Source organism: Paroedura picta, chromosome 15, assembly GCF_049243985.1.
Source record: "Paroedura picta isolate Pp20150507F chromosome 15, Ppicta_v3.0, whole genome shotgun sequence".
NCBI lineage: Eukaryota > Metazoa > Chordata > Lepidosauria > Squamata > Gekkonidae > Paroedura > Paroedura picta.
Window position 1 is genome coordinate 2,379,584 of NC_135383.1, and position 24,872 is coordinate 2,404,455.

Sequence of the window (24,872 nt, forward strand, 5' to 3'; positions counted from 1 at the left end):
ACCAGGTTTGGCAGCATGGCGCGTGTCGGTGGTGGGGCACTTGCATGCCATGCAGAAGAATTCTGCTATTTCCAGGTAACAGAGTCAAGTGATAAGTGACGTGATCTCAGACCCTGGAGAGTCCCTGCCACTCTGAGCAGGCAGAGGTGACCTGGATGGACCAGGGGTCTTACTGAGGAGAAGGTGGCTTCGTGGGTTCATGAGACCCCCACCCCTGACCAACACAGCACCCGGGGCGACAGAGCGGAAGGAGCAGCACACGCAGCTGTAACTTGCTAACGGCCTTGGCAGGCTGCATCTTTATTAGTTTTCACCTTGTTCACTAACAGTTCAGTGGTGCAAAGTTACCATACACAAGAGTTAGATAGTATTTGCATTGCACACCTAAAGGCTATACAGCAAATGGATCAGAATTAGTACAAATACATGAATTGTATTTACATTTTGTATACCCAAGCTCCAAACATCAGATATATTTACAAAATAAAACATGGAGGAACAAAAGTTGGAAATTAATGGTGGGCAGTGTTGTGAATGTACTTCTCACCCGCGTGAGATTGACTTCAGGGGTGGGGGTCGGGGGAAGAATAACACAGATTTGTTCCAGAAGGCCACTTATGCCTTGCAAGCTAAGGGGGGGAACGTCAACGGAATGCTTTCAGGAAACAGGAAAGCCACACCCAGAAAGGATACTGGGTGTGTGGCCCACCTTTCCAGCTTCAGGGGATACGGGTGTAGCTTTACTCTGCTCTGGATAAGAGCATCACATCAGCAATGTGGAAAGCTAAGCACCTTTTTCTACGTCCCAAATGCATGGGCGTTCCCCCGTCAAACAAGCCACACCAGCCTTAAGCCAACAGCCCTGCAACCGCCAGCTCCCTTCAAATATGATTTGAAAGTGCGCCTCGTGTACCTGCACTCTGATAGTATAAATGGCCTTTGGAACAACAACAAAATAAGCAAGTCTCCTTTTCTGTTTCCAAACTGGTGGTTTCTGTTTGAAGGAAGCAGCATAAAGTCTGATACATTCCTGCAATGTATTTGGGGGTGGAGGGGGGAGTACAGGGACCGAGGGAGGGCAGGTGAAGCCCCCGTGGGAGACGTGTGACACGTGCAAGGTGAAGTCCTGTTTCGTGTACATTCAACCAAACTTCAAGAGCAGCAACATCAGCTTCCTCCCTTGTCCTCAAAGCAGCAGGTTAGCAAAAAAGCCAGCCGGATGACTCAGGACTGCAACCGGCCGCTGCTGCTGGGGGAGAGCAGTACCTTGGATGCATAGGCAGAAGACAATGTTAATCCTTCACAGAACATGCCGATGGGCAGGGGCCCAAAGGCTCGTCCTATTTTAGTGTGCAGTTAAACTACAGATGCATAAATATACATTTTCTTTACAAAACAAAATTAAATATTCCCTGTAAATTATTAGATAAAGCAGCGGAAAAGGAAAGTCTTTGCTTTGGGGCACCGCAGGGAAGGCGTGGAGGGAGGAGACTGGGGCAAACCTTCCCACTAGTTTGGTTCCCGCCCCCGGTCAGGCTCCTTGGGGCAAGGGGACACTGGCCAGAAGAGTTAAAGTGCATTGCTTTAAAACAATCAAAGTAAAAACTGGTCCTGAACACTCCGGTGTAAAATCGTGTGTGGTTCTGACACCAAGCACCTCATGATTCTCCAAATGGTTTTATTTTTAAAATGTGGCCCTTCGACCGAGAAAGCTGCAGAACCCCTGGCAAGAGGCAACAGTCCCACCTTGGCAACAGAGCCCATGCCCAGTGGGTTGGCTGGCCCATGGCACGGTGAAGAGCCCCTGATGGCCGGTCCTGAGAGCTGGCTGGCTCTAGGACCTCGTGCTGCTCTTGAGGCGGTTTGCAGCTTCACAAGGGAGGGAGGTTCCAGATTCTGGGGTTCTTTGGCCTGCACTGAGGGGCTTCCCAGAAGGCATGTTCCTATCTGCTCTGCAGAAAGGGACGGGAACCACGGAACCCCAAGCCCGGGCCGGATTCCACGCAGGATGCTCGGACGGTGCTCCCAGAGCATAGGAAAGCCCTGTTCCTGACACGGCCACTGAGGTGGGGAACGGAAGCCTGCACCTCTAGCTGGCCTGCGTGGCTCATCCCCATCGACCCGAGGCGGCCTTCACTGCAGCAAGGTATGTTCTGACCCCACTCGGGCCCCTCTTCCCCACTCCTTCGTGCTCAGGCGGAACCCACTGTGCTGATGGGCTCACTCCCAGACAGAGCAAAGGATCTGTCCAAAGCAAAGACTTCCCAGCCTAGTTTTGTTCCAAGTTAAAAAAAACAGACATGAAAGTTATCTTAGTGCGCACATAAATATTGCCACGTAAACGTTTCTAGGATCTCTTTGTTCCACAAAGATCCCCCACCTTGGTGCGTCACTGCAGGTGGCAGCTGCAGCAACTCACGGAATCATCCTTAAAAACCGTTGCAAAACCTGCTGAGTTCCTGAAGCAGCAGCCTCTGTCTGTGCACCCACAAACACGCACACGGACCAGTGCATAGTGTGCCTGTTGTGTAACTGGGGGGGGGGGGGACAACAACCACCACATTGCCACTGTGCCAAGACTTATACATCATACGGAGAACAATGAACAAAAAACACAGAGACTTTCTTTACCCTTCCAGAGGATGACCTGGAGCTTCGGAAGTAATCCTCCTTTCCCAACGAACCTCACTTAGCCAGGGGCGTCCAAAAAAAGCAGCAGGACTTCTTGCAGCATGACCCCCTGCGGACCCAAAGACAGGGCTCTGCTACAGACACCCCCTGCCTGGACCTTCCTAGCTCTGTGCAAATGCAGGCGTGGCTGAAACACGACCTCTCAAAAGGAAGTGAAGTCACACTGTTGCCAAAATGCTCCTCCTGTATTTACAGGCCAGAGAGCCTCTATTCAGAACGGAGCGTGGTGTGAATCAAGATGGTCTTTCCTGAGTTGACCCAGCAAGATGACCTCCTAAGATGGATGGACAGCAAGCGAATGCACTGTGGGGATGGCGACCCCAGGCTGCGGAAAGTGCTCCCTGGCTTCAGTGCCCTGGATTAAAGCAAGCCCCAGAAGGGAAAGCGGGCTGGAGAAGGTGCCCTCTGGCCAACGGGGGCTCGGAAAAGGACTTCGGCACACAGAGAGGAGCTTAATTTAACCTTCAGCAGAGGGTTGAGAAGCACTTCACAGAGGCTGAAGTTCTCACGAGTTGCAGTGAGAAGGAAAACCTGCATTTGGGCAGGGCTGCTTCAGACTGAGCAAAAGCTCCCGTGTGCATCTAAAGAAAGAAAAAATCTGAACACAAAGAAATCTGGTGACTTAGGGAGAAAGGCTTACCAGTGTGCAGGGAAGGAGAGGGCAGAGCCCAGAAGTCAAAGAGGGTTCAGTATTTAGATCCTGAATCACACACAAGAGGGAGAGAAGATTTTTAGTCTTGTCAGCCCCAAAACAGAGACGCTTTGCTGAATTTTGCATCCCTTGCAAGTTGGAACTGTTGCAGGACCCATCTGTCTAGACATTTTCAATGCAGGTGGGTTCCAGTAGCCAATGTTCACTGGCCAAGCTGTGAGAAACCAGGGCAACCAAGAGAAGCTGGCTGTGCAACCAACAGGTGCTCATTACAAAAGGAAAAATAACACAAAACAAAACAACCCTCCTTTCAGCCAAGTCCCACGGCATGAAAGCTGCATAGGTGCCAACTGGAAGCCATGGAACGCCCAATGGGAGAGGAGCAGCTCTGAAATACTATCAGTAAAAATAAAAGTCAATGTACGTTGGGGGATGAAGCTGTCCAAATCCGCAAGCACTCCATATTCTTGGTCCCATGTGCAACAAGAGAGGTCTTCGCCATCCCACAGGGCCCCCGATCCAAAGAGCAGCACTTCGGCTACTGCCAGATCACCCAAAGTCAGGAGAAAAGCCAAGGATGATTCCCGACGGAGACGACACACACCACAGAGACAAAGTCCATTGGAATGAGAAACTGGTCACCCCGAGAAACAAAATTATTCCCCCTTTTTTTTAAAGAAGAATCGTGCAGAGAAATTGGAACCCAATCCCCACCCACCCCACTTTCTAAATTTCCACCATATTGTTTCATCTGTTTGGCCACATGCTACGACTGGTACTTTCAGCAGAGGTGAAAACAGAAACTGAAAAAGAAAACAGGGCAGGAACAAGGTTCAAAGTGTTGGGGGAAGTGCCGGGGGGTGGGGAAGGAGGGAGAGACGAGGGAAGTTAAGCCACAGGGTTACATACAAGAAGAGAAAAATTCAAGAACCACAGAGAAATGAGAGGTAACGCTTTATCTATATCCGAAGGCGTGTGAGAGAGGAGAAAAAATTGGACGAGGACCCCGTGTGGACTCAGTATTTCAGCTGGCCCGAGCGTCTTCGGGCAAGTTTGGATCTGCACGAGAAGAGAAGGGAAATCAGTCTTCTGTGAACTCTTTCAATGCCCTTTCCTCGTTTGCCCGGCAGCTCATCCCCTCTCCCTGTTCCGGCATTTCTGATATGAAGCAAGAGCAGACGGCAGCTCCGTCCCAGGGCACCTCCCAGGGCACCTCCGACCCTTCAGCTGCTTCCGACACGTCTCAAAGCTAACAACGGATAAGCCGACAGAGCGCTAGGGACAGGGGCTCCAACGGGTGGTGCCAAGACCATGTCGGCAGCAAGATGGGGGCACGCTGTTGCCTTCTTCCTCTCGCCTGCAGCTCTTTCTTTCTTCAGAAAGAACCACCCCCAACCACCTCCTGCTTTCCTTGTCTGACCTGCTCTGCTCCAGGAGGCCAGGTTTTTCGACCTCTGCTCCACACCCATATCCTCGCTGGCCTCTTCTCCGCAGCTGAATGCAGAGCCCCAGCTGAAAACGCCACTGGTCTCTTTAAGTCTGCTGCCCTCACAGTTGCCAGGCTTCAGGGCAGAGGTCCCTCTGGCCTTGACAAGCCCAAAAGTCTCCTGCTCACCCCCAAACCGCATCAGACTGCCCCTCTTACCGTATTGTGCCGGCGAGGAGAGGGTTGAAGGCATACAGCCAGTCGTTCATATCCTTGTCGTTGATGGCTTGAAGCAGGACGCCACGATGCCTCGTGCACACGGCAAACGTGTTGGGGGTCTGAAGGGTTAAACAGCACAAGAGCTCTCAGGAGTCCCTGAATCCTGTCGGAGTCACTTGCAGACTATGGGGCCCGCTTGACAGGCCTGACACTTTGGGGTGGGGGACAGAAAGGGGATGTAGGGAGAGTTCCTTCCTGGCCAGCCAAGGCCTGGGCAGGCTCCCCTTTGCAGTGGATCCCTTCAGCGATCCCACCCTGGATTGGTGGAGGGCGGGGGTCTGACTGCCCCTTCACTGCCCTGTCATCCCTGCATCTTCGGAAAAGAAGGCCGTTTGAAAGAGCCGAGCAAATCCTCCACACCCAAAAAGGCACAGAGTGCACAGACCAGGCAAAAGGCCCCCCTTCCTTCTTCCAAGATTAGTCAGGAAACTGACCATCCCCACCCTCAAAGAAAGGACGTTGCAACTGACCTTCACCATGGCCTGCTGGTCCTCTGAGTACTCCACCTGAGCCGTGGAGAGGTTGATGATGCCCCTTTCCACGGGGTCTTTGTCACTGTTGTAGATGAAGACGTACGGGCGACGGACCACCACAAAGTGCTTGGCCCACGACGGAGAAAGCGGCTCCTTGAAGTGTAGGTAGCCTTTCTTGGAGACCACAGAACTGGGGGTGAACACAGAAGAGGGGATCTGTAGGTTGAAGCACCTGGCTGGAGAGGGCTCTCTTGGCAGGGCTGAGCCTATGGCTCCAGGGAGGATACAGAGGCCAGAAGGTCCCTTCAGGAAGCTCCAGCAAAACCAGCTTGGCTGGACGGTCAGCCGAGGAGGCTGGATTCTGAGCTAGCCTTCCTTCTCAGCCCAAACCTCATTTTTGTTCTTGTAATTCAAGCACAAAAGTTCAGTCGGGGGAAACCCCAGCAACCACACAGTTACCAACAGAGAGGCCAGAATCTGTGGGTTTTTGTTGGAGGAAACACTGGGGAGACTGACATTCCCTCCCCCAAGTTTACCGCCATCACTTGGTACAGTCTGAACTTTGAGACTCACCCAGGTCTGATTTCCTCGATATCCGGAACAAGGTTCAGAAACTCATTTTTGCCAGCCCTGGCCAAGTAAGAGGCTTCGACGGGGGGCATCAGTTGGAACGACTCACCCTCTGCGCCAGGACTGGAGGCACGAGAGTTCGCTTCTGGAGTCCTGTAAAAAACAAAAGAGGGGAAAATGGCTTAGCCTGCCCAGGCAACCACCAATGAAAAGGAAGACTGCATTCATTGCACCCAGCTGGGGTTTGTGCAAACCCCCAAAATCCAAACCCAGATTCAGAGCAACTTGCTTTTGACTCCACTCTGGGGCATAAATTCACTTGTATCACCATGTTGCCACAGCATGTACAAACACACACACACACACAATTCAGCCAGGAAAAAAGAAATGAGGACAGGAAGGAAGGACACAGATGGGGCAGCGGGCTCTGAAGCCTGCCTGCAGGACAGGACTGCCAGGGGAGAGTTTCCCAATCCACTCTACTCACTTCTGATCCACAGAGTTGCACCGCGAGTCTGACAGCGAGGGGCAGGTGGAGGAAGGCGTCAGGGTGGCACTGCTGAAACTCGATACTGAGGGGTCCCGTCCAAGCGGAGAGATATCGGACAGCTAGCAGGAGGGGAGGAAATGCCTGCCAGTGAGCTTGGGGCAAGTCAAACTGAAGCCCACCTCCTTTTAAACACAGAAATCAGCCTCTGACATTTTTACCCAAGACCCGCTGCTCAGAGTTCAGCAAACCATCGGCCACATACCTTACAATCACTGATGCTGTTGTAGACCTGGTTAAATTCACGGTTGAAAGTGTGAGTGAGAAGCTGCAGGCACTGGAAAGAAAGGAGACAGGCCGTTTCTAAAAGGGAATCTAGAGGTGTGGAAAAGGTGAGGTCGCTAGGGAAACCTTCTCCATGACCTTCAGCTACCCCTGGTGGGAAGGGTGGTCCCATAGCCCTGAGGGCCCCAATGACATTTCCCAAAGGCTTCATCTCCCTGAACACTCCTGTTTTGAAGGCAGGATTCTCTGGCTTCCGAGGGCTACTCTGATTGTGTTCTCTCCCTAACATGCAGCTTTTTACTCCCTGCTTTCATTACTCTTTGCTGCTGGTATGTTTAGATTTCTTGGCAGATTCCTGTTACTAAAATGCATACCTATGTATTTATAATAAAAATATTTGTATACTTTCTAGCTTTGTCTGCCTTGGGCACCAAGTGAAGGGCACAGATATGCTACCAGCAATGCCTAACTCTCTGATGCACAACACCAGCTGCCCGTCCCCCCAACAGAAAGAGCCCTAACAATGCTGACAGCCCCGTGAGGGCAGCCTTACAGGGCACCTCAAGGGCTCCCTGCCGGCTCAGCCTTTCCGCACCTTCGTCGCCAGCTCTTTCTCCCGGTCCACCAAGCTCTCGATGTCTGCCGAGTCATAACCGCTGCTCTCGCTGGGCGTGACGGCGCTCTCAAAGGTGGTGGTGGAGATCTGGGAGGAGATGCTGGTGGAGGTGCTGAGAGTCCCGCTGCTGAGGCTGGGGGAGAGCGAGTCGCTCAAGGACTTGGGGATGGTGTCGCCCAGCTTCTCACGCAGCAACAGGAAGTGGCGGGTCTTCTCAACCTGAGCAGCGACAGAAACGGCACTTGAGGGCCTTCCTCGCCCTCCCACAGCCTAAGCAACCAATTCTTCTGACCCCCCCCCCCCCCCAGCCCCTGACTTTCCCAAGGCTCCAAGCAGAAAGGGTCGGAGCTCAAGACAGGCCACGCCGGGACGGGACGGGATGTCTTCCGACTAACAATTTAACTTGCTACAACAAGCTGCTTATTGGGTGACAGCTCAGCGACGGGAAACTCACTTCATGCAGCAGTTCCAGCTTCTCCAGTTCCCACTGGTGCTCCACGATAAGACTGTCCCCCCTGGGCCGCCAGCCAGCCAGGTTCTCTTCTCCACGGACATAGGCCACGGAAGTGTCCAGGACTTTCCTCCTCCTCCTCTGCATCCCTGAGAAGCAATCGGCTCAAATTAACAGCCACGGAACCACCACCACCCCGGAGGCTGCCAGTAAGGCTGCCGCTTCCTACTCGCCTCTTTCCATCACTGGGCTGGGCTGCACCTGGCCTCGACCAGAGCCAGGGCCTTTTGGGTCCTGCCCCAGCCTGGTGGAGCAGGCGGCCAGCCAGCAGAGAGCCAGGCCCTTGCAGAACTCTCCAAGAGCCAAAGGGCCTCTAGAACAGCTCTCTTCCCCCAGGCTGAGGCCAAGGGCTGTGCTCTTGCCAGGTCCAACTCCCTCCATCTGAGGCTGGTCAAAAATTGGAGCTCCATCTATTGTGATCCCCGGCTCATTACGGAGAGGGAAATGATGACGGAAATATTTGGTTTATAATTTTTAACTGATCCATTTTTAGGATTTTGATTATATTTATTGTACGGGGATTTTGTTCACGAGACTGTAGTCGGCCACCCCGAGCCCATGCTGGAGAGGGGCCGCCCACAAGCCCACCAAATGCTTAAATGATAACAGTTCAAGAGTAACCCAAAGGCAGCCTTCTACGGAACCCGACCATCAGTCCATCAAAGTCAATGCTGCTCTCCGGGGTCTCAGGCAGAGTCTGATGCCTCCTGCCTGGTCCTTTTAACTGGAGGTGCTGGGGACTGAACCTGGGACCTTCTGCATGCCAGGCAGTTGCTTTGCCCCTGAGCCAAGGCTCCTAGCTAATATTCATATATACGTGCAGGCCATGGGGGTTCTTACCTGGACTGCCCGTGTCTGCCATTTTGCACAAACTTAGTTCATAGATCCCAGTTACTCGATTGCTGTTTCACACAAAAACAAAACAACACCAGATGAAGAAAACAAAACCATATTTTGAGAAATAAACCCAAGAGCCAGAGAACAGGCCTCTACAAGCCCCTCTACTAAACTGAAGGGAGAACTCAACACCACTAGGATTTAATCACACGAAGATGTGTCCGTATGAACTTATGGCCCCAGATCAGGCGAGGGCCCTCTCACCACAGCACATGTCTAATTTAAACAAATGTCTCCTCAGGCTGCTTTAAAAAAAAATGGAAACAGAATACATTACAAGTCTCCTGACGCAGCTTTCAGTTTCTCTGAATTCCATGGGCTTCTTTATCGCTGAGCTAATCCAAGTCTTAAAACTCAAGTCAAACGAGCAACAGAAGTCCAGCTAAGACAAGATGCTGAGTTTTGTTTGATTCTGCTAGTCCAGAAGCCCCTTTTTCACTGCCTTTTAATGCAAGTTTTCCCTTACTACGTCTTAAGACCGTATGAGCCACCTGCAGAGCCTACCTGCATCCTCGATGCTGCCCCCCTAAGGGCAGGGGTGCCTTCCGAGCCCAGCAGCCAAGGCCTCCTTGCGCCAGAGGGTGGCTCTGCAGAGTCCAGGACTCAGCCTCCCAGCATTACTAACCCCACTCCTTCCGGCCACACAAGCGACACGCAGGCAGCAGACGCATCCTCCAACTTACGCATCCGGGGACTTGGAATAGCCGCTGCCGAAGAGGCTGCGCAGTGAGCGAGGAGGAGAGATCTTGGCGTCCCGGGAGTAGAAGACCATGCAGACATCCTTCGTGACGACAGCTGGCTGGATGCAGTGGTCAAGCTGGAAGGAAGCCGAGGGGAGACACTAAGCAGGCGGCCATGTCCCCTCTCTCCACGGAACCAGGGGGAACGCATGCCGCCTTCCTGGGAGTCCCAGGCTCCCCCCAGCACAGAGCTGTATTTTGGGCTTCAATTCAGCCAACAGTCCCTGTGTGGAATGAGAGGCCAGCAGAGGCCGGCCGGACCTGGTTCCGAGAGACCCAGCATCTCCCACAGGATTCTTTTAACACTGGAGTTAAATCTCATGCATAGGCAGGTGCTCTGCAGAAACACCTGTGATGTTTAGTCACTCTTGATATGGCACACTGCAGCTTGGATACGGTCTTATATCCCTGCTGGTACTCTTTAAGTCTAGGTGCCCCTGGACTCACACCTTCTGCATTTAAGTGCAACACCAATCAGTTTCTCTACTTTTTTTTTTTTTGGGGGGGGGGGGGGGTTGCAAGACTCAAAAATTAAACATGGAGAGAGAAAAAAGATCCTGTATTTGAAAGATCTCGTGCTGCGGACTGGAAGAAGTGTCAGGCACTCAGAGAGGGCCACAGGCCGCCTTCCCCCAGCACACCGCAGCATCCGCAGTGGCCCTTCTCAGGGCCCGACAGCACAAGACACACAACACACACTCACCTCCAGGTAAGCAGACAGGGTCATGTAGATCTTTTCTCCACAGGGCGTCACTCGGTTCAAGAGGAGAGAGTTGTGAAGGGAGCTGTCCCAAACGGCCTCGAAGCGGTAGAAAGTCCTGCGAGGGACACAACAGAGGCTCCGCTGAGACCCTCCCAGGGAGCCCCGTGCAGGCGGCACCTTCCCCCGGGGTGGCATTCCACAAGGACGAGGACACACAGTTTCCAGTGCTGCTGCTAAAAACGTCAGAGCCAGTTGAGAAGGACCCTGCTTTTTTGATGGTGCCCCCCCCATCCTGCTTTCTTCTGGGAGATGAAGGTCACTTGCACAGCAGCCAGCACGAGAACAAGGAGGAGAAGGAAGTCTGCCCTGGTCAACAACACAACCCCAGGAGCATGATTTTAAAGATGCCCACAGTGCTCGGGGACCGGGATTTCCCCCCAAGCCCCGTTGTGAAACACCCCACCATCTTCCAGGCATCAGCCAGGCCTCTTTTCAACACCACAGAAGCATCCTGAGCTACCTGCTAACTAGGCGCCAAAGAGGCATCTATCCTAATAGCGAGAGCGCCAACAAAAAGGGGAGGCTGAAGGACTGCACAAAAGAGGCGGAGGAACACCGGACTTCACCGCAGTGACATCTGCAAAGCCAGCCAAGAGAGAACCAGAACCTCACATCTATTGAGGACAAGGGAGGCAGGGAAAAACCCACAGGTCTTGCTTTCCAATGCTGGCTCTTCTCTCAGAGCTCTCTCAGCCCCACCTGCCTCCCAGGGTGTCTGTTGCGGGAAGAGGAAGGGAAAGGTGTCTCTAAGCCACTTTGGGACTCTTTCAGGTAGTGAAAAGCAGGGTTTTAAAAAACAGCTCTTCTTCTTCCTCCAATGGGCTTATTAGATTTGATCAACACTTTCCTCCAAAGAAGCTGGGGCATACATGGAACGCCACAGTTTCTTCAATGCTTGGCTTCGGAGGACCAATTGTGGGGGGTCTTCTCAGTTCTGACCGCAGCCCTGGACTTCTCAGGCATGGCTGGCAGAGGAAGGAAGATGGTGAGGAGGACTGGGGGGCCTTCCAGGCAATCCTACCTGTGCTTTGGAAAGCCTGAAGTGGAGGGAGGGAAGGGAAGGGAAGGGGGAAGGGGAGGGGAGGGGAAGGGAAGGGGGCTCTCTGCGTTGGTTCCCCAGAGGCACCAGAGCAGACGGGAGAGGCAGAAAGACTGCCAGCAAAGGGCCAGTGTTGGGGAAGGGCAGCGGCGTAAGAGACATAAAGCATTCTCATGGAGCAGAACCCTTTATGTGCGAAGGAAGCAAACAGAAAATACCTAGGCATATCCTTATCAAGAAAGAGCCTGTGAAGACACAGAAAGCTTTCATTAGTGCAGCCAGAAGCAGAACAGCCGAGGAGAAGGAACAAGGAGAAAAAACTCAAAAACAAGGAAACCCTCAAGCAGCAGCCCAGAGACCAAACTTGCACATTGGGGGAGGGGGGGGGGAGCAAGTTCGACTACCCACAGCGAGATCTGCCAGCCCAGAGCCAAACCCCAGCTTTCTGCTGGAGACCGATGATGGAACAGCAGTAACTGCTCAAAAACACAAGGGGGCAACATCAGACCTAAAATCCAAGAGTGCACAGAGGAGTGATCATTTCAGAATCACCCCGAAAAGCTCCAAGAAGAAGCCTGGTGCGTTTCCTCCCACCACCAAGTGGGAAGGACGTCTGAATTCTTCAAGAACAGCTCTCCAACCAAACTGGGCTGCAAAAGGTTCCTTGCTCAGGGCTCTGCCTGGGGAGCTGCGATCAGAAGAGGGCATCTGACACCCAACCCATGTTAGGCCTCGTCCGGATCTTACCCTGGGGCAGTACAATAAGCAGTGACCGGCATGGCCACCACACACCGTCCCCTCCATATGCCTGCAGTCTCTGCCTTGCCCCAAGATGAGCTCCTGAATGAGTGGCACCACAGCAGCTTCAAGAACTAGAATGGAGTCCTTCTTAAAAATGGAAACGAGGCACTCAGGAATTCACTGCCCAGCATCCTGTTCTGTGCTTCTTCTGCACTCAGATTCCCCTGGCTTATGCTAAATCATGCCCTGGAACAACCAGCTGTCTCACGGCTCCTGCCACTTCCTCCTCTTCCAAATCTACTCTCCTAGTCTTTCACTGGGCCTGTGCCCCCCCTCCATTCCCAATTGCAATCCAGTTCCTGTTTCTCACATCTTCACCTAAGTGATCTAACACCCAGCACACACTTGCTGGATTTTACACAAAGCCGAAACCAGCCCCGTGGCTTATCCCTCTGCCAAGAACAAGGTCGCCCATCCATCCTTCAATCCAAGATTGCGCCAGAAAGAAGAGTTCTGGAACGGCAGGGTACTCCTTGACCTTGCTGACCGAGAGGCGTGGACGTCCTGCAAGTTCATGATTTAATCTCCTCCTTACCTGTTGGAGCTGTGAGAAGACCTCAGATACTTTGCAGAGATAATGTTCAGTGACAAGATAGCATCCACGGCAGCTTCATCGACTTCTGCTTTGTTTCTGATGCGCCCTGAAAAAGGAAAGAGTGCGGGGGGGGGTAGAGCTTATACACTGTAGAAAACGCAGGTCTGCAGCCGTGTAAAATGCAGCAACGGTCCCAAGACAAATTGGAGACGGTCCTCACAGCACACAAAGACGACAAAGCCCATTCGGAAGAGCCTGGAACTTACCGACCACCAGTTCGCGTACATCTTTCCAGTGCAGCTCATTGCCTTTCTCGTGGATGATCGTGACAGTGATCCTGCGCTGTATTCCCTGAAGGATGGAAGGAACAAGCACATATGAAGCCCTGGAGTTGCCTTACTTTGAGTGAGGCCTCTCTACCAAAGTCCCTTTCAAAGCAAGACTACCTGGTGGAGCAGGAAGGTCCCCTGGCAGGGCTGTCCCCCCGTGTGGTCAACAATAGCCGGAATGTATCTGCAGAAAAAGAAGCCCAGGCAAATCCCAGATGAGAGAAGAGACATCGACAGAGTCACTCAAAGCAAGAACTGAAGGCTTTTAGCACCATCTCCCCAAAAGACGACTTTTCTCTGAAGACCTTGGGAATCTCTCTTCGGTCTGCAGCACGCATAAATTTGACGGATAAATGTTCTCTCGTTTTTTTGGAATTTGTTTTTTGGTAATTTGTCCTGGAAGCTTAAAAAGGAAGGAAGCGAAGGGAAGTCCCGACCCCAGCTGCCATTTTCATTTCTCCACTGCAGCCCCCCTGCGATCTTGGCCTCCTGCCTCCCGGCCTGGCCGGGTCCCCCTCCGGACTTCAGCACGGGCCGTTCGGCCAAAGCAAAATGCAACACGGGCAAAGTGACACTCACTCTCCGGTGGGCTCCAGTTCGCTGATCTCAAACCAGACCAGGAGGTCGTATTTGGTCATGCTCTGGCCCAGGCTGGGCTTGCTCAGCGTGTTGAGCTTGGTCGCTGGGACTTGGGAGAGAAGAAGAGCCAGTTGACACAAACAGAAGGCCATAACGGAGGGAAAATGTACGTGAGAACGGTCATGGTGGAGTCTTCAGCTATTGCTTAACACACAAGCCCACACACAGCCTACAAATGCCAGAGGAGCCCACACAGTGCAGCCACTGGAGACAGAAACTTGTGGGAAAACTTCTAAAGCTATTCCTTGAATATGATTTTAAGACCTTTTCTGAGGATGGTCAGCAGGATGGTCAGCAGGGCTGCTCCTCTCCCCGCTAGGGACCCAAAGTGTCTCACATCACTCTCCTCTATGTTATCCGCACAACTCTGTGAGGTAGGTGAGGCTGGGCAAGTGAGACTGAATTCCTACACAACTTCATAACTAGCATGCAGAGTGCTGAACGAGAAGGAAAGCCATCCCTATAGATCAGGGGTAGTCAAACTGCGGCCCTCCAGATGTCCATGGACTACAATTCCCAGGAGCCCCCTGCCAGCATTCGCTGGCAGGGGGCTCCTGGGAATTGTAGTCCATGGACATCTGGAGGGCCGCAGTTTGACTATCCCTGCTATAGATGTTCAACACGCACAATAGGAAGAAAGCAGGGATGCACGGCACAAGCCGCCCGATTCATAGCCACCATCCTGCACAAGAGCCGCTGGAGCAGCCATGAGCTCATCCCAGCTGGCCGGAGCAGCTGGTGCTAAATCAGGAGATTGCTCAGGGATGGAAGTCCGGTACTAAGTGGTGCAACTGAGCCACGCCGCAAGGAGAGAGCTGGGCATGCAGAGGTGGCTGCGCTTCTGGGAACCCTTCCCCCAAGTCAAGCCTTGCCTCGGATTACGGTTTAGGACCCAAGGCTAAGAAGAGGCTCTTAAGACCCTGAGCAGCATTTGCGGGGGCTGAAGAAAAAGCTCCACAGACACCAGAATCTTTGAAATTGAATGACGGGATTCTGAAAAGGTCTCAAGGGCATCACAAAACCAAAAAAGGGAGCTACCACGGAAAACCACACAGGGGTCTAAAATCAGCCGGCCAAGCCTGCCCCTCCTCGGGGGATGCGGGAGGGCAGGGCTGGCCGTCTGGGAAGCATCTTCCTAGGTCTACCACAGACGACGGTCAGCTACTAACCATCTCGCTTGGGGACCCGCTCGGCCTGGCAGCTGGGGATGGGCAGGAAGTGAAACGGTGGCAGTTGGTCGGTCCCATCCTGGAAAGCGGCCACGGCAGAGGACGCGAGCACGTTGGCGTGCTCAGAGAACGTGTTGAGCATGTGCGCATTTACATAGCCAGACATGAGATACCTAACCAACTCTATCTTTCTCTCATGGTCTGAAAGGCAGTGATGGAGGAGGAGAATGGAGGAGGCAAGCAGGTAGGAGGGGCAAGGCAGGGGGGGGGGATAAGAAGGGCCGGACACAAGAGATGGCAGGGGGAGGGGATCGGGAGGAATAAAAACAGAAGAATTCAAACATGCACTTAAGACAAACCACGGAAACCAAGGACTGCTGCAGCCATGAGCCTCAAATGGCCTAGGGAGTATTAAGTGGGAATGAAGCAATGAGCTTTAGAAATTAGAGTGGAGGCCCTCAGGCTGCCAAAGTGGACCGAGAGAAGCAAATCGACTTAGCAATCCCATTAGTTTGGGTATGAAACCGAGAGGCACCATCCTCACCTCCAGACATCGAACGGCCGGGGCCTGGAGCAAAGTTGGATTCCATTGTTCCCTATCAGACTCCAGCATCATGGGTATGTGGCCAACGGGCTACCAATTGTTTTTGTGGGCTACTAACTCTTGCGACTTTATCTGCCGGATGAGGACAGCCTCGGGAAAGTGGTTTCACTTTGGGTATAGCTGAGATCCAGGCAACCTGTGTTTCATGCAAGTGGCCAGGGCACAGACAGCAGGAATATTTCTCTTACCTGGCTTTGAAAGCGGCATAGGGGGAGGGAAGGACCGTCGAGACGGCTGATGGGGGCTGCGGAGAAAAGAGGCCGTTAATCCTCTGGGTGGACAGGAGCCCTTTAGGCTACAAAGGAAAGCACCCTAATGGCCACAGGGCAGGGCACTGCGCATTCCGTCCAGCCCAATGAAGCAAAGGGCGCCATCAGATACCTGTTGAGATCCTGCCCCTGCAGGTGGAGTGGGTGCTGCTGGTAGTGCCCAAAGACTTCAAAGACGATAGGCTTTGTCTTGATGTATTCCACAAAGGATTCTGTCACTTCCACAGAAATCTATTGATGGAGACAATGATAGCTGGGCAGACAGACAAGTCTCTGAGACCAACCAAGGACACCCGCCAGGACCTCCAGGATGGAAAGGGGTGAGCCTGCCCTCCCCGGGAAGTCTGACCTCCAGCTTCCTTCTATACACTCCCCACCTGTTTCCTTAAGTGCCACAGGGCAAAGCTACGCTTCTTTGCGCATTTCAAAGAACAAGCACCAGCCCAGGACACTCCCACCATCTGCCCGAGCCGCGAGGTTTCACTTACATTCTGGACATGGTAGAAACCGAGAGCCGTCCCTCGGCCGTTGTTTTTGAGGGGCTCCGTGGAGAAAGCCTCGTCGTGTCGGTGCAGAAAGCTGGCAAAACACAGCACAAGCCCACTTTAGTCCACCCTCAGAAAACTGTCTCTGGCCTCCCACTGCTGATCTGTATTCCGGAAGCATTCAAGGGGATATCAAGGGGGGTTTCCCCTGGATCGGTTTCATTCCTCCAAGCCTGTTGCATCTTGTGCCCTGAGAGCAAACCGGGGGGGCTAAACAGTTGTCCACAGAATCGGGGCGTTCTTTGTAAGCTGATTGTTGGATCCCTCCGCTCACACAGGTGAGCTGCCCACCTGCAGGCTAAGTCAGTGCAACAAGAGCAGAAGACAGCCTGGGAGGCCTGAAGCAAATGACAGGGAGGCCAACGAAGCAGACGCCCTGTTCCGAGGTCAATGCAAAAAGCGACAACTGTTGTTCTAAGAGGCATCAAAATGTCTGTCAGCCAGCTTCCCTCCTTGACTGGTGACATACAGATCTTTCCCTCCTATATTTCTTTGCTAGGCTCGGTATTCTGATTGGGCTGGCTAGTATAGAAATTGCTTTAGCCTTCCATTTGCTCTCTGATTCTTGTGCTGGACTCACTTGAACTGGCAGAAGATGTCTGCATATTCTGGGAGGATTCCGCTGGCTTGGAGAACTGTCACTCGGAAAGTGAACACACTGCCCAGCTTCAGGTGGTCGCCAACCTCTTCGGTAAAGCCTTCCATGGCCATCTTCCCATCGAGCAAGGAGCCAGACTTCAGGTCTGAAAGAGACATGGAGAACTTTCCAGGGCCTCAGTTCATTTGGCTTAGATCTCTTTTCGGGGTTTCCAAGATCCCCTCCATGTTGTTGCTGCACCAACCCACTGGACTTGTTATTTGGGACCAGCCCCTTCCGTGGTTCAGGCTAAATCCAGAAAACTGACAACTGCTTAATAACAGATAGTTTTAAGCCTGTCCCTCTTCAGAAGAAGTGGGATCTAATAATATAGTTCGTAACTACAGCTCTTCTACCTTGGCAACTGCAGCTATCATTTCAATTGGGGGAAGGGGGCTCCATATTAGAAAAATGAGGTGAGTCAAGAGCCAGCAGCCACACTGGATAGATTTCTGTAGTTCCCCCTGTCAAAGACCTCTATTTACCACGGATTTTTAGAAAAACGATTATCTGCCAGCTGCGTTCTTTATAGGACTGCAAAAGGCTGGCTAAGACAGCTGCATGCCAGCCTCAGGACCACACTCAGCTCAGGGCCAGCAGTCTCCAAGTGGGCAAGCCTAACTCCCGCCTGAAAGCATCCTCAAGAGCCCCCAGGGCCCCCACTGGCAACTGCTTACCCAAATCACTCAGTCTGTTGATTTCCTCAGGAGGAGTGATGATCTCTGAACTCTGCCCTTGCCCCTCCACGATCCGCAGTTCCTCCAAGGACAAGCCAGAACGGGTCATGGCCACCGATGAAAAATTGTTCTGAGAGAATGAAGGAGGGGAATGCATTAATTGCCCTTATTGATCTGGTATGTTCTGGGCCCTGAAGGGACTCAGGCAGAGACTCCATCTTTGAACAAAATGGATTCCAGGCGCTGACTCTGTGGGATCTGCCCCCAGAAACTGTGACTTTGCTGAGAACCCTCCGTCTCCCCTGCCCTCGTATGAAGGCGATTTGAATCCTTGGGTCGGAACATTCCGACTAAAATGCTCCTTGCCCAATGACGGAGGGGGTTACCTTGTTAAAATACTCATTATCAAATGAGATTTTAGCTGTGCCGGACTGCCGAACACCAGATCCATAATCCGGGGCTTCTTCATCCGCTAGGAGAAAGACCACAGAGGATTACCTTTTCGAGCTCTGCAGCAGACCCCAGAACAGCACCTCTCCTGCAGGTCTGCAGCACCTTACCAGCAATAGCCTGGACGGCCACGCGCAGGAACCCACGCACTTCCCCCTTCTCGCTGACCACGGCCACTCTGTGGATGAGCGGGACGGGGTAGAGAAGATTGCTCAGGTAGACAAATGCCCTGGGGGGAAAGGGGAAGGGGAGATTGGTATTTAACTAGTTAAATATGACAGGCTGATTTCTCGCTTCAACACTCCCCGCTCCCTTCTGATGCATCACAACAGTGATCTCCCCTGCTCTTTTCCTTCAAGCCAGTACAACACACAGAGGAGATGGGTGTGTGCACATGAAAATCTAGCCACCCAAACCGCTGATGCGGAGATGTTGGTTTATCAAAGATGACTTCAGAGATGTGTGAACAAGCGACTAGCAATTCAAAAAGAGATCTACAGCCAGGCAGCTGGATTTGCTAAAAACCTTTCCAGCACCTTGTGAAGGTCATGGTAGATGAGCTTATAAGGGAAAGACTTTCAGCACAATGCAGGGGGGGGGGAGGGAAATTCTCCTTGGAACAAAATATTTCCCCCTCCATGTGTATTTCACTTTAGCACCGTCCTCTGCCATGGCCCAGCAGTGAATTATAAGCTGCACTGTATGTCTACCGGAAGGCTGCACATTTGTGTTTTCACCACACACACCTTGCAATGGTAACGTGAACTGGCCCTTGAAGCAAAGCTTCCCCCCTACTAAAATGCACAGGGGACATTCACAGTTCAGCAGCAGAAATACTTTGTGTGCAAAAGGTCCTCTGTTCAGTCCTCAGCGTCTCCAGCTGAGAGATCTTGCGAAGCAGCAGGGATGGCAGCTCTCTCCCACTAAAACCTTGGAGAGCCACTGCCGCTCGAGCCTAGACAATTCTGAGCTCACTGGTCCAATGACCTGACTCGGACAAGAGCAGATTCTTGTATCTACTGAGACTCCATTCACTGGGACTGAATCAGCGGCCCCTTGCATGCAAAGTGCACTCTGCTGCTGCTAGGGGTCAGCCCCTCTGGGGACCAGGCAGCTTCTACAGGGGCTGGCCCATTTTTCTTTTATGACACAAACGGCACCATTCATGGCCAGGCAAGCTGGGGAAGGGGTGGTGGTAGAAACACACACTGCACAATGGTCAATTTTCGGGGTTTATCGATAAGGCATTAGTATGTCCTGTTTGTTAGTCTGCCAACCTAGATGACGTTTCCTGAAATGAAGAAAAAGGCGGGCAACGTAAAAAACAAGTTTAAAGTGATTAAAACAAAATATATATGTAGACTAATGCATAAATGTCAACACAACGGCAGTACAGGAAAAACAAAAACCAGAAAGAGACTGATAAAGCTAGAGAAGCTGCAAGATGGAACACGGACAGAAGCAGGCGCAACTCAACGCTGGAGGAAAGTGGCTGGGATCGGTCTCCTTTTCCAGTCTGCTCCGACGCAGAATGCCAATTGCCCCAGGCAGAGAAGCCAGGACTTGCAGAAAGGGGGGGGGGGTTGATGTGTTTCTGCCCAACCCGGGTGGATCACCAGATTGCACCAAGTGAGAAATCCACAGCCAGACTATTGTCACCACTAAAAGGATACATGTGATAGAAGATGGACGAGCCCAGAACCGCCCAGAAACGAGCCCAGAACCGCCTCAGAAACTAACAACAGCTTCTGGACAGAAGCTTTTGAGCATCAAAGCTCCCCTCAGGAGACATGTGTCTGACAAAGGGCTCCCAAAAGCTATTTCCCCCAAAACCTTGTTGGTCTCTAACTTGGTACGGGACTCCCACCCAACCACTCTGCCGCAGACCGACTAAGCCACCCTCTGAGAGAAGGCGAGGTGGACTTATCCTGGGGAAGAGGCATAGGCCTTCCCACCTCTCTTCCCCCAGGAAGTCAAGTCTTGCAGTCAAAGGCCGTCTCCCCCAGACTTGAGACCCAAGGCCATGTGCAGGATGGCCAATCCCATTTCTGAGCCGTCCCCCTGCCATTTAAACCAGCAGCAGACTGGAAAGGGGCGGGGAATAATATTAGCAGAAAGACTGGTGAGGTAAAAATGGCATATTTACAAAACAAAATAACTAGAAATGAACTTGAATGAGACACTTTATATTCAATGTGATGGTAGCGAAACTTGGAATGACCAGGGAGGGTTCCTTTTTTGATAAACGCAACATCGGTTCAGGAAGTTTGAGAAAACGGCCGCACAGCCCCCTCTGCCCGCCTCCCCACCCCCACCCCAGCGAAAGCTTCGCAGACTTTAATGACATCTCAGCATGCCAAAAGAAAGGGCCAGAGGGGCTAGCTCTTCACACCAAGCCACGATGTGGCAGCGACCCACAAATTGAAGCACAGACACACAAGGCGCAAGGAGCCAGGGGTACACCTCTGCCCTGCAGCCTCCCTGGCTTCCTGCAGTAAAACGGGGCCTTGGGAAGGAAGCCTCAGAGGACAGATCAGTTGCTGGCCAGGTGCTCAGCCTCAAAAAAGAGTTCTGTGAAACAGCAGCCAGGGGGCTGCATCTGGACAGAAGGCACCAACTGTATCCATTTGTGGACTGACCCTGAAAGGTTTGGGGGGGGTGTCCCTCTTGGCTAGGAAACCTCTCTGCTTAATTTACAGAGTGAAAGAGACATCTGTTCTACCATCGAAGCACACTGTGTGGACATTAAACATGCGTGCATGTAGATCAGACACTGGAGCACACCAAGAGCCATATCATCATCAAGGTTGATGGGGGGGGGGGTCCAGCTTCCTGTGCAAAAGATGCCAGTTGTGGGACATGCATGCATCTCAAGGGAGTTAGGTGAACTTTGCAATTTCTTTTGCTTCTGCTAATCGCAGGAATCGGCTACCACAGAGGTTGGAGCTTCCCACCCCGACCACTGGAGGTCTGGCTCTGGTTCCGGAGGATTTCTCCAGCTCATCAGGGCAGTCGTATGGGAGTGTTTTTTGTTCTTTTTAAAAATTCAAACCTGAAATGCTCAGGATGCGTAATCCAAAATCCAATTAATTTATCTGTGCTATCCCTGTACTTCTTTTCAATTATTAAGATACAAAGTGTCACATGACAAAGGGAAAAATCCATTTCACAAAAAGCAGAATAGAATTTTAGAAAAGAGCTGATCTGGAAATTATAGAGGCAAGGATAAGAGCAGGCAAATCAGCCGCGTACTTAGCTGGGGAATCCCTCTAAGACGGTGAGTGGGACGGGGGGGGGGGCAGTAAATTCTGGCCCATACCTGCATTCCGGAATGCCAGAAGCAAAACTAGCACCAACCACCAGCTACAAACCTGATCCTGTGGGGAGGGAGGCAGACATTTCACTGGCCAACCAAGCCTCCCAAAATTCTCCCCCATCACCCCCTCTGCTGAACTGTCCAGCCTCATGCAGTGCAATTTTCGTCTTGTCCTGGGCCCAAAGAGCCAGCTGTGCTTTAATCCGCCCTGGAAGAAGATGCTTTTGTGTGGCTGCCTCTCCCCCGTCGTTTTGACTCGGACAACGTGGCCTGTTACTGCCAGGCAATGCAACACACGAGCAGCCCGTGGGAAGAGCTAGTCCCCCGTGGCTCGTTCTCACAGTTAACCTCACCAACCTTCCCACTAAAATGAACCAGGGGGACCGGTCGTAAAACGGGTCGTGCCCATCGTTGAAGAGATCCGATCCCTCCTCAGTGCCAGCATCGGAACTGGTGTCGTCCACAAAGGCCTCGTCGTCAAAGTCCTCCATCTCGTCCGGCTGCTCGTCGGCCAGCTCGGTGATGTCGGAGTCGGCCGTGGAGAAAGTGGGGGAGGGCGTGCGGTCAGCCAGGCGCTCGTTCACGCAGCCGTGGAAAATGGGGGAGCTAGACACACCGGTTAATGGAAGACGTCGATTAAAAAGGGCAAGGGAGGGGGCACAGGGAGGCCAACGAGAGCCCAACAGCACGTAGGACAGAATCGCGTGGCAAGCAGAAGCTCTGGAGCATTTGGGAGGGAGGGACTGGGAAAGAGGAGGCAGGAAGAACAGGAGGAGGGAAAGACCCAAAGGCTGGCTCTTCAGATCGTCGCAATCCGCTTGTGACCGGCCGACAGCCAAAGTGATAGTGCCGCAAATTCTGAATCTCAACCGCTGCACGTTATGTACACTTGGCCCCCTCTCAATGCAAGGGCTGGAGGTTCATATTTCTGAATGCTATCCACACCCCTACTCCCTTCATGGGCTTGCCCTTTGCCTGCTGGCTACAGGCAAAACACCTCCCTCCCTCATAAGGGGTGCACTCCAGAACGCTACCGCACCCCCCAAATCCCGCTTGACATGCAGGTTCTGGTCTGAAGAAAGAGGGGGGAATGTCAGAGCAGTATCTACGAGCTCACCAGTAAGAGATTACTGTTCTTCAAGCAGCTAAACAGTCTCAGTCCAGGGGCACCTTTAAGACCAACAAGGTTTAGTTCTGGGCATAAGCTTTCCTGTGTACGCACACTGCTTCAGTTCTGAAAAAGCATGCACGCACACGAAATCTTATACCCACAGTTCAACTTGGTTGGCCTCAAAGGTGTCCCTGGACTCAAACTCTGCCCTATCGCTTCAGACCAACACAGAGCCCCAACTGAATCTATTCAAGCGGCAACTAGACTCAAGGACATACAAAATGACACCACCACTCCTTGCCCCAGCCACTGAACTCTTTGGGAAGCAATGCACAATGCACAGTGTTGATCTCATCCCAAAATCTGCCACACCACCCCAGGGATTGCATTGCAGCCCTCAGCTTGTTTAAACGCCACATTTACTTCCGAGACCTTCCAGTACCTTCAAGTACAGGTGATCTTATAAAGTGTTACTGCTGGGTCGAGTTTGTCTTTGCCAAAGAAATTCTAAACGTAGTTTGGAGCGTAGCTTTTCCGAAGGTAGGAATAACCTGCGCGGAAGCAGGGAAGTGCAATACACAAAGGTAGCCGTTTGATTCTAGGAAAGAATTGCCTCCCTCTGGTACTTTCAAGCCCTCAGATGAGCACAGCTGCCTCAGAGGAACCCCACACTGAGAAACCGGGAACAATCCTGCTTGCAAATAACGTTTATCGTTCAAACACTTCCGTGCTTTACCCACAAGGCTCCATTCTTCACCCAGGCATCAGCTGGATGACGGTAATGAAAACTTTACTCGCCAATCCGGATTTGTCTCCACTTACCTCCCAACCAGTTTGAACCAATGGAACCGATCGTAGAAAGGATCACTCCCAGTCATGGTGCTCTCGGTCTCTTCCTGCACGCCGGATGACATCTCCCCTGCCCGGTCGTACATCTCCCGCATCAGCTCCAGCCGTTGCCTAAGAAGTGGGAAAGGTCACAAAGTCCGTGCCGAGCCCAGAGCCGTCTATTTCAGAGGGATCTTGGGGCACGAGGAGATGGCTGGACTTGATCGGAAGAGAGCCTTCTCCTCCCACCCCCAAAGGTGAGCATGTGGAAACAACGAGAGCTTTAAAAGGGCCTGTTCATTCATCCTTATTAGCGACAAGGAGTAGAAAACCTAGGAGTGAAACTCTGGAATCATAGAATCACAGAATCATAGAGTTGGAAGGGGCCATACAGGCCATCTAGTCCAACCCCCTGCTCAACGCAGGATCAGCCCAAAGCATCCTAAAGCAGTCTCTGAGATGGAACGCTGGCTACCACCCGTTCACTCCAGCCATCCTCCGAGGCCCTGCTTCAGCTGCCCTTGCCACCAGAAGCTGGCCAGGTCCTCATGGGCAGTGAACCCACCTCTCTCTCCACATCAATGTACTGTGCCAGCAGGCAAAGACTTCTTTTTGTTTTGTTTGTCACGTCCTCAATAGCAGTTATTGCCCTCCTCCCTGGCTCTGCTGCTGTATGCTTACATTGAATTATATTTTTTAAGGTCCTTTCTAATTGTTCAAGTGTTTTGATGTTTGCCACCCTGGGGATCCTGATCGGTTGGGAAGGTGGCACTAAAAATTTTAAATGAAAGAATTCAGATGGCCCTGTGGCGCCACTCACGTACTTGAGCTTCTCAAGGGACCAGTAATGCGTTGCTCCGTTCTTAAGGTCCTGGACCTCCACGGCAACCACGGTTCGAGGGAAAGGTCGGTCATCGTGGCTCTTCTCTGCCTCGGGGGGCAGCAGCTCAGGAGGCAGCGGGGAGTAGAGGGTGTCAGTCAGCAGCACAAACTGGAACTGCACCTGGATGGAGGCAGGGGGCGGGGAAACGTTTCCTCAGGTGACAAGAGGCCTGTGGCAGGCAGCTCACAAGCTTGACTCCACCTGAGGTAGGAGCACAGGAAACCCCCTGCTGGATCTAGCCCAAGGTCTACTCATTCCTGCAATTAGAGCCAGCCAGATGCCTCTGCTCTCTCTGGCACGTAGCACAAAGGCCACCGCCGCCCCTGTTCGTCCCTGGTAGAGGCTACTCAGAGGTAAACTGGCACTGAACATGCCAGTTCCAGGCAGCTAAGGGCCCTTAAGGGGTGCTGCCCTCTGCACATTTTCAAGTGCCATACAAGGCAGTGTGGCCCCCGCCACCTATTTCAGTAGCAAGTTCCATAAGTTAATGCGCAGGGAATAAAGCCGTATTCTCTTTGGTGTGTCTCAAACTTATTTTCTTAAAAGAACATTCAATTCCCTTGAGTAAAAACAGAAAGCTCTGCAGCTAAAAGCAGGGTGCAAACACTGCAAGTCCTTCCCCTCTCTTTCCTCTCCCTCCCCGCCACCAG

At 52.4% G+C, this 24,872-nt stretch overlaps 1 protein-coding gene and 1 long non-coding RNA gene across 9 annotated transcripts in view; one reads left to right on the forward strand and one right to left on the reverse strand.

The window, feature by feature from the left end:
• LOC143824750 (uncharacterized) overlaps window positions 1-277 on the forward strand; it is a 15,905-nt gene extending 15,628 nt beyond the window's left edge. Inside the window, exon 3 of the long non-coding RNA XR_013226856.1 lies at window positions 76-277. This is a non-coding gene — a long non-coding RNA (uncharacterized LOC143824750). The remainder of the gene's footprint in view (window positions 1-75) is intronic.
• Window positions 269-24,872, reverse strand: part of KIF1B (kinesin family member 1B) — an 83,849-nt gene continuing 59,245 nt past the window's right edge. For 5 of the 8 annotated variants that reach the window (XM_077312321.1, XM_077312318.1, XM_077312320.1 and 2 more), the window contains 25 exons: window positions 24,164-24,342; window positions 23,334-23,471; window positions 21,758-22,006; window positions 18,195-18,313; window positions 18,021-18,106; window positions 17,635-17,764; window positions 16,901-17,063; window positions 16,264-16,354; window positions 15,888-16,006; window positions 15,695-15,750; window positions 13,674-13,782; window positions 13,212-13,278; window positions 13,032-13,116; window positions 12,766-12,871; window positions 10,331-10,445; window positions 9,571-9,704; window positions 8,831-8,892; window positions 7,934-8,079; window positions 7,459-7,698; window positions 6,844-6,915; window positions 6,579-6,700; window positions 6,095-6,244; window positions 5,519-5,711; window positions 4,989-5,107; window positions 269-4,402 (listed from right to left, as the gene is read on the reverse strand). In XM_077312321.1, coding sequence (XP_077168436.1) covers window positions 4,360-4,402; window positions 4,989-5,107; window positions 5,519-5,711; window positions 6,095-6,244; window positions 6,579-6,700; window positions 6,844-6,915; window positions 7,459-7,698; window positions 7,934-8,079; window positions 8,831-8,892; window positions 9,571-9,704; window positions 10,331-10,445; window positions 12,766-12,871; window positions 13,032-13,116; window positions 13,212-13,278; window positions 13,674-13,782; window positions 15,695-15,750; window positions 15,888-16,006; window positions 16,264-16,354; window positions 16,901-17,063; window positions 17,635-17,764; window positions 18,021-18,106; window positions 18,195-18,313; window positions 21,758-22,006; window positions 23,334-23,471; window positions 24,164-24,342 — 3,093 coding nt within the window. In that variant the 3' untranslated portion in view covers window positions 269-4,359. The remainder of the gene's footprint in view (window positions 4,403-4,988; window positions 5,108-5,518; window positions 5,712-6,094; window positions 6,245-6,578; window positions 6,701-6,843; window positions 6,916-7,458; window positions 7,699-7,933; window positions 8,080-8,830; window positions 8,893-9,570; window positions 9,705-10,330; window positions 10,446-12,765; window positions 12,872-13,031; window positions 13,117-13,211; window positions 13,279-13,673; window positions 13,783-15,694; window positions 15,751-15,887; window positions 16,007-16,263; window positions 16,355-16,900; window positions 17,064-17,634; window positions 17,765-18,020; window positions 18,107-18,194; window positions 18,314-21,757; window positions 22,007-23,333; window positions 23,472-24,163; window positions 24,343-24,872) is intronic. The other 3 variants (XM_077312323.1, XM_077312322.1, XM_077312324.1) reach the window with 1 other exon arrangement.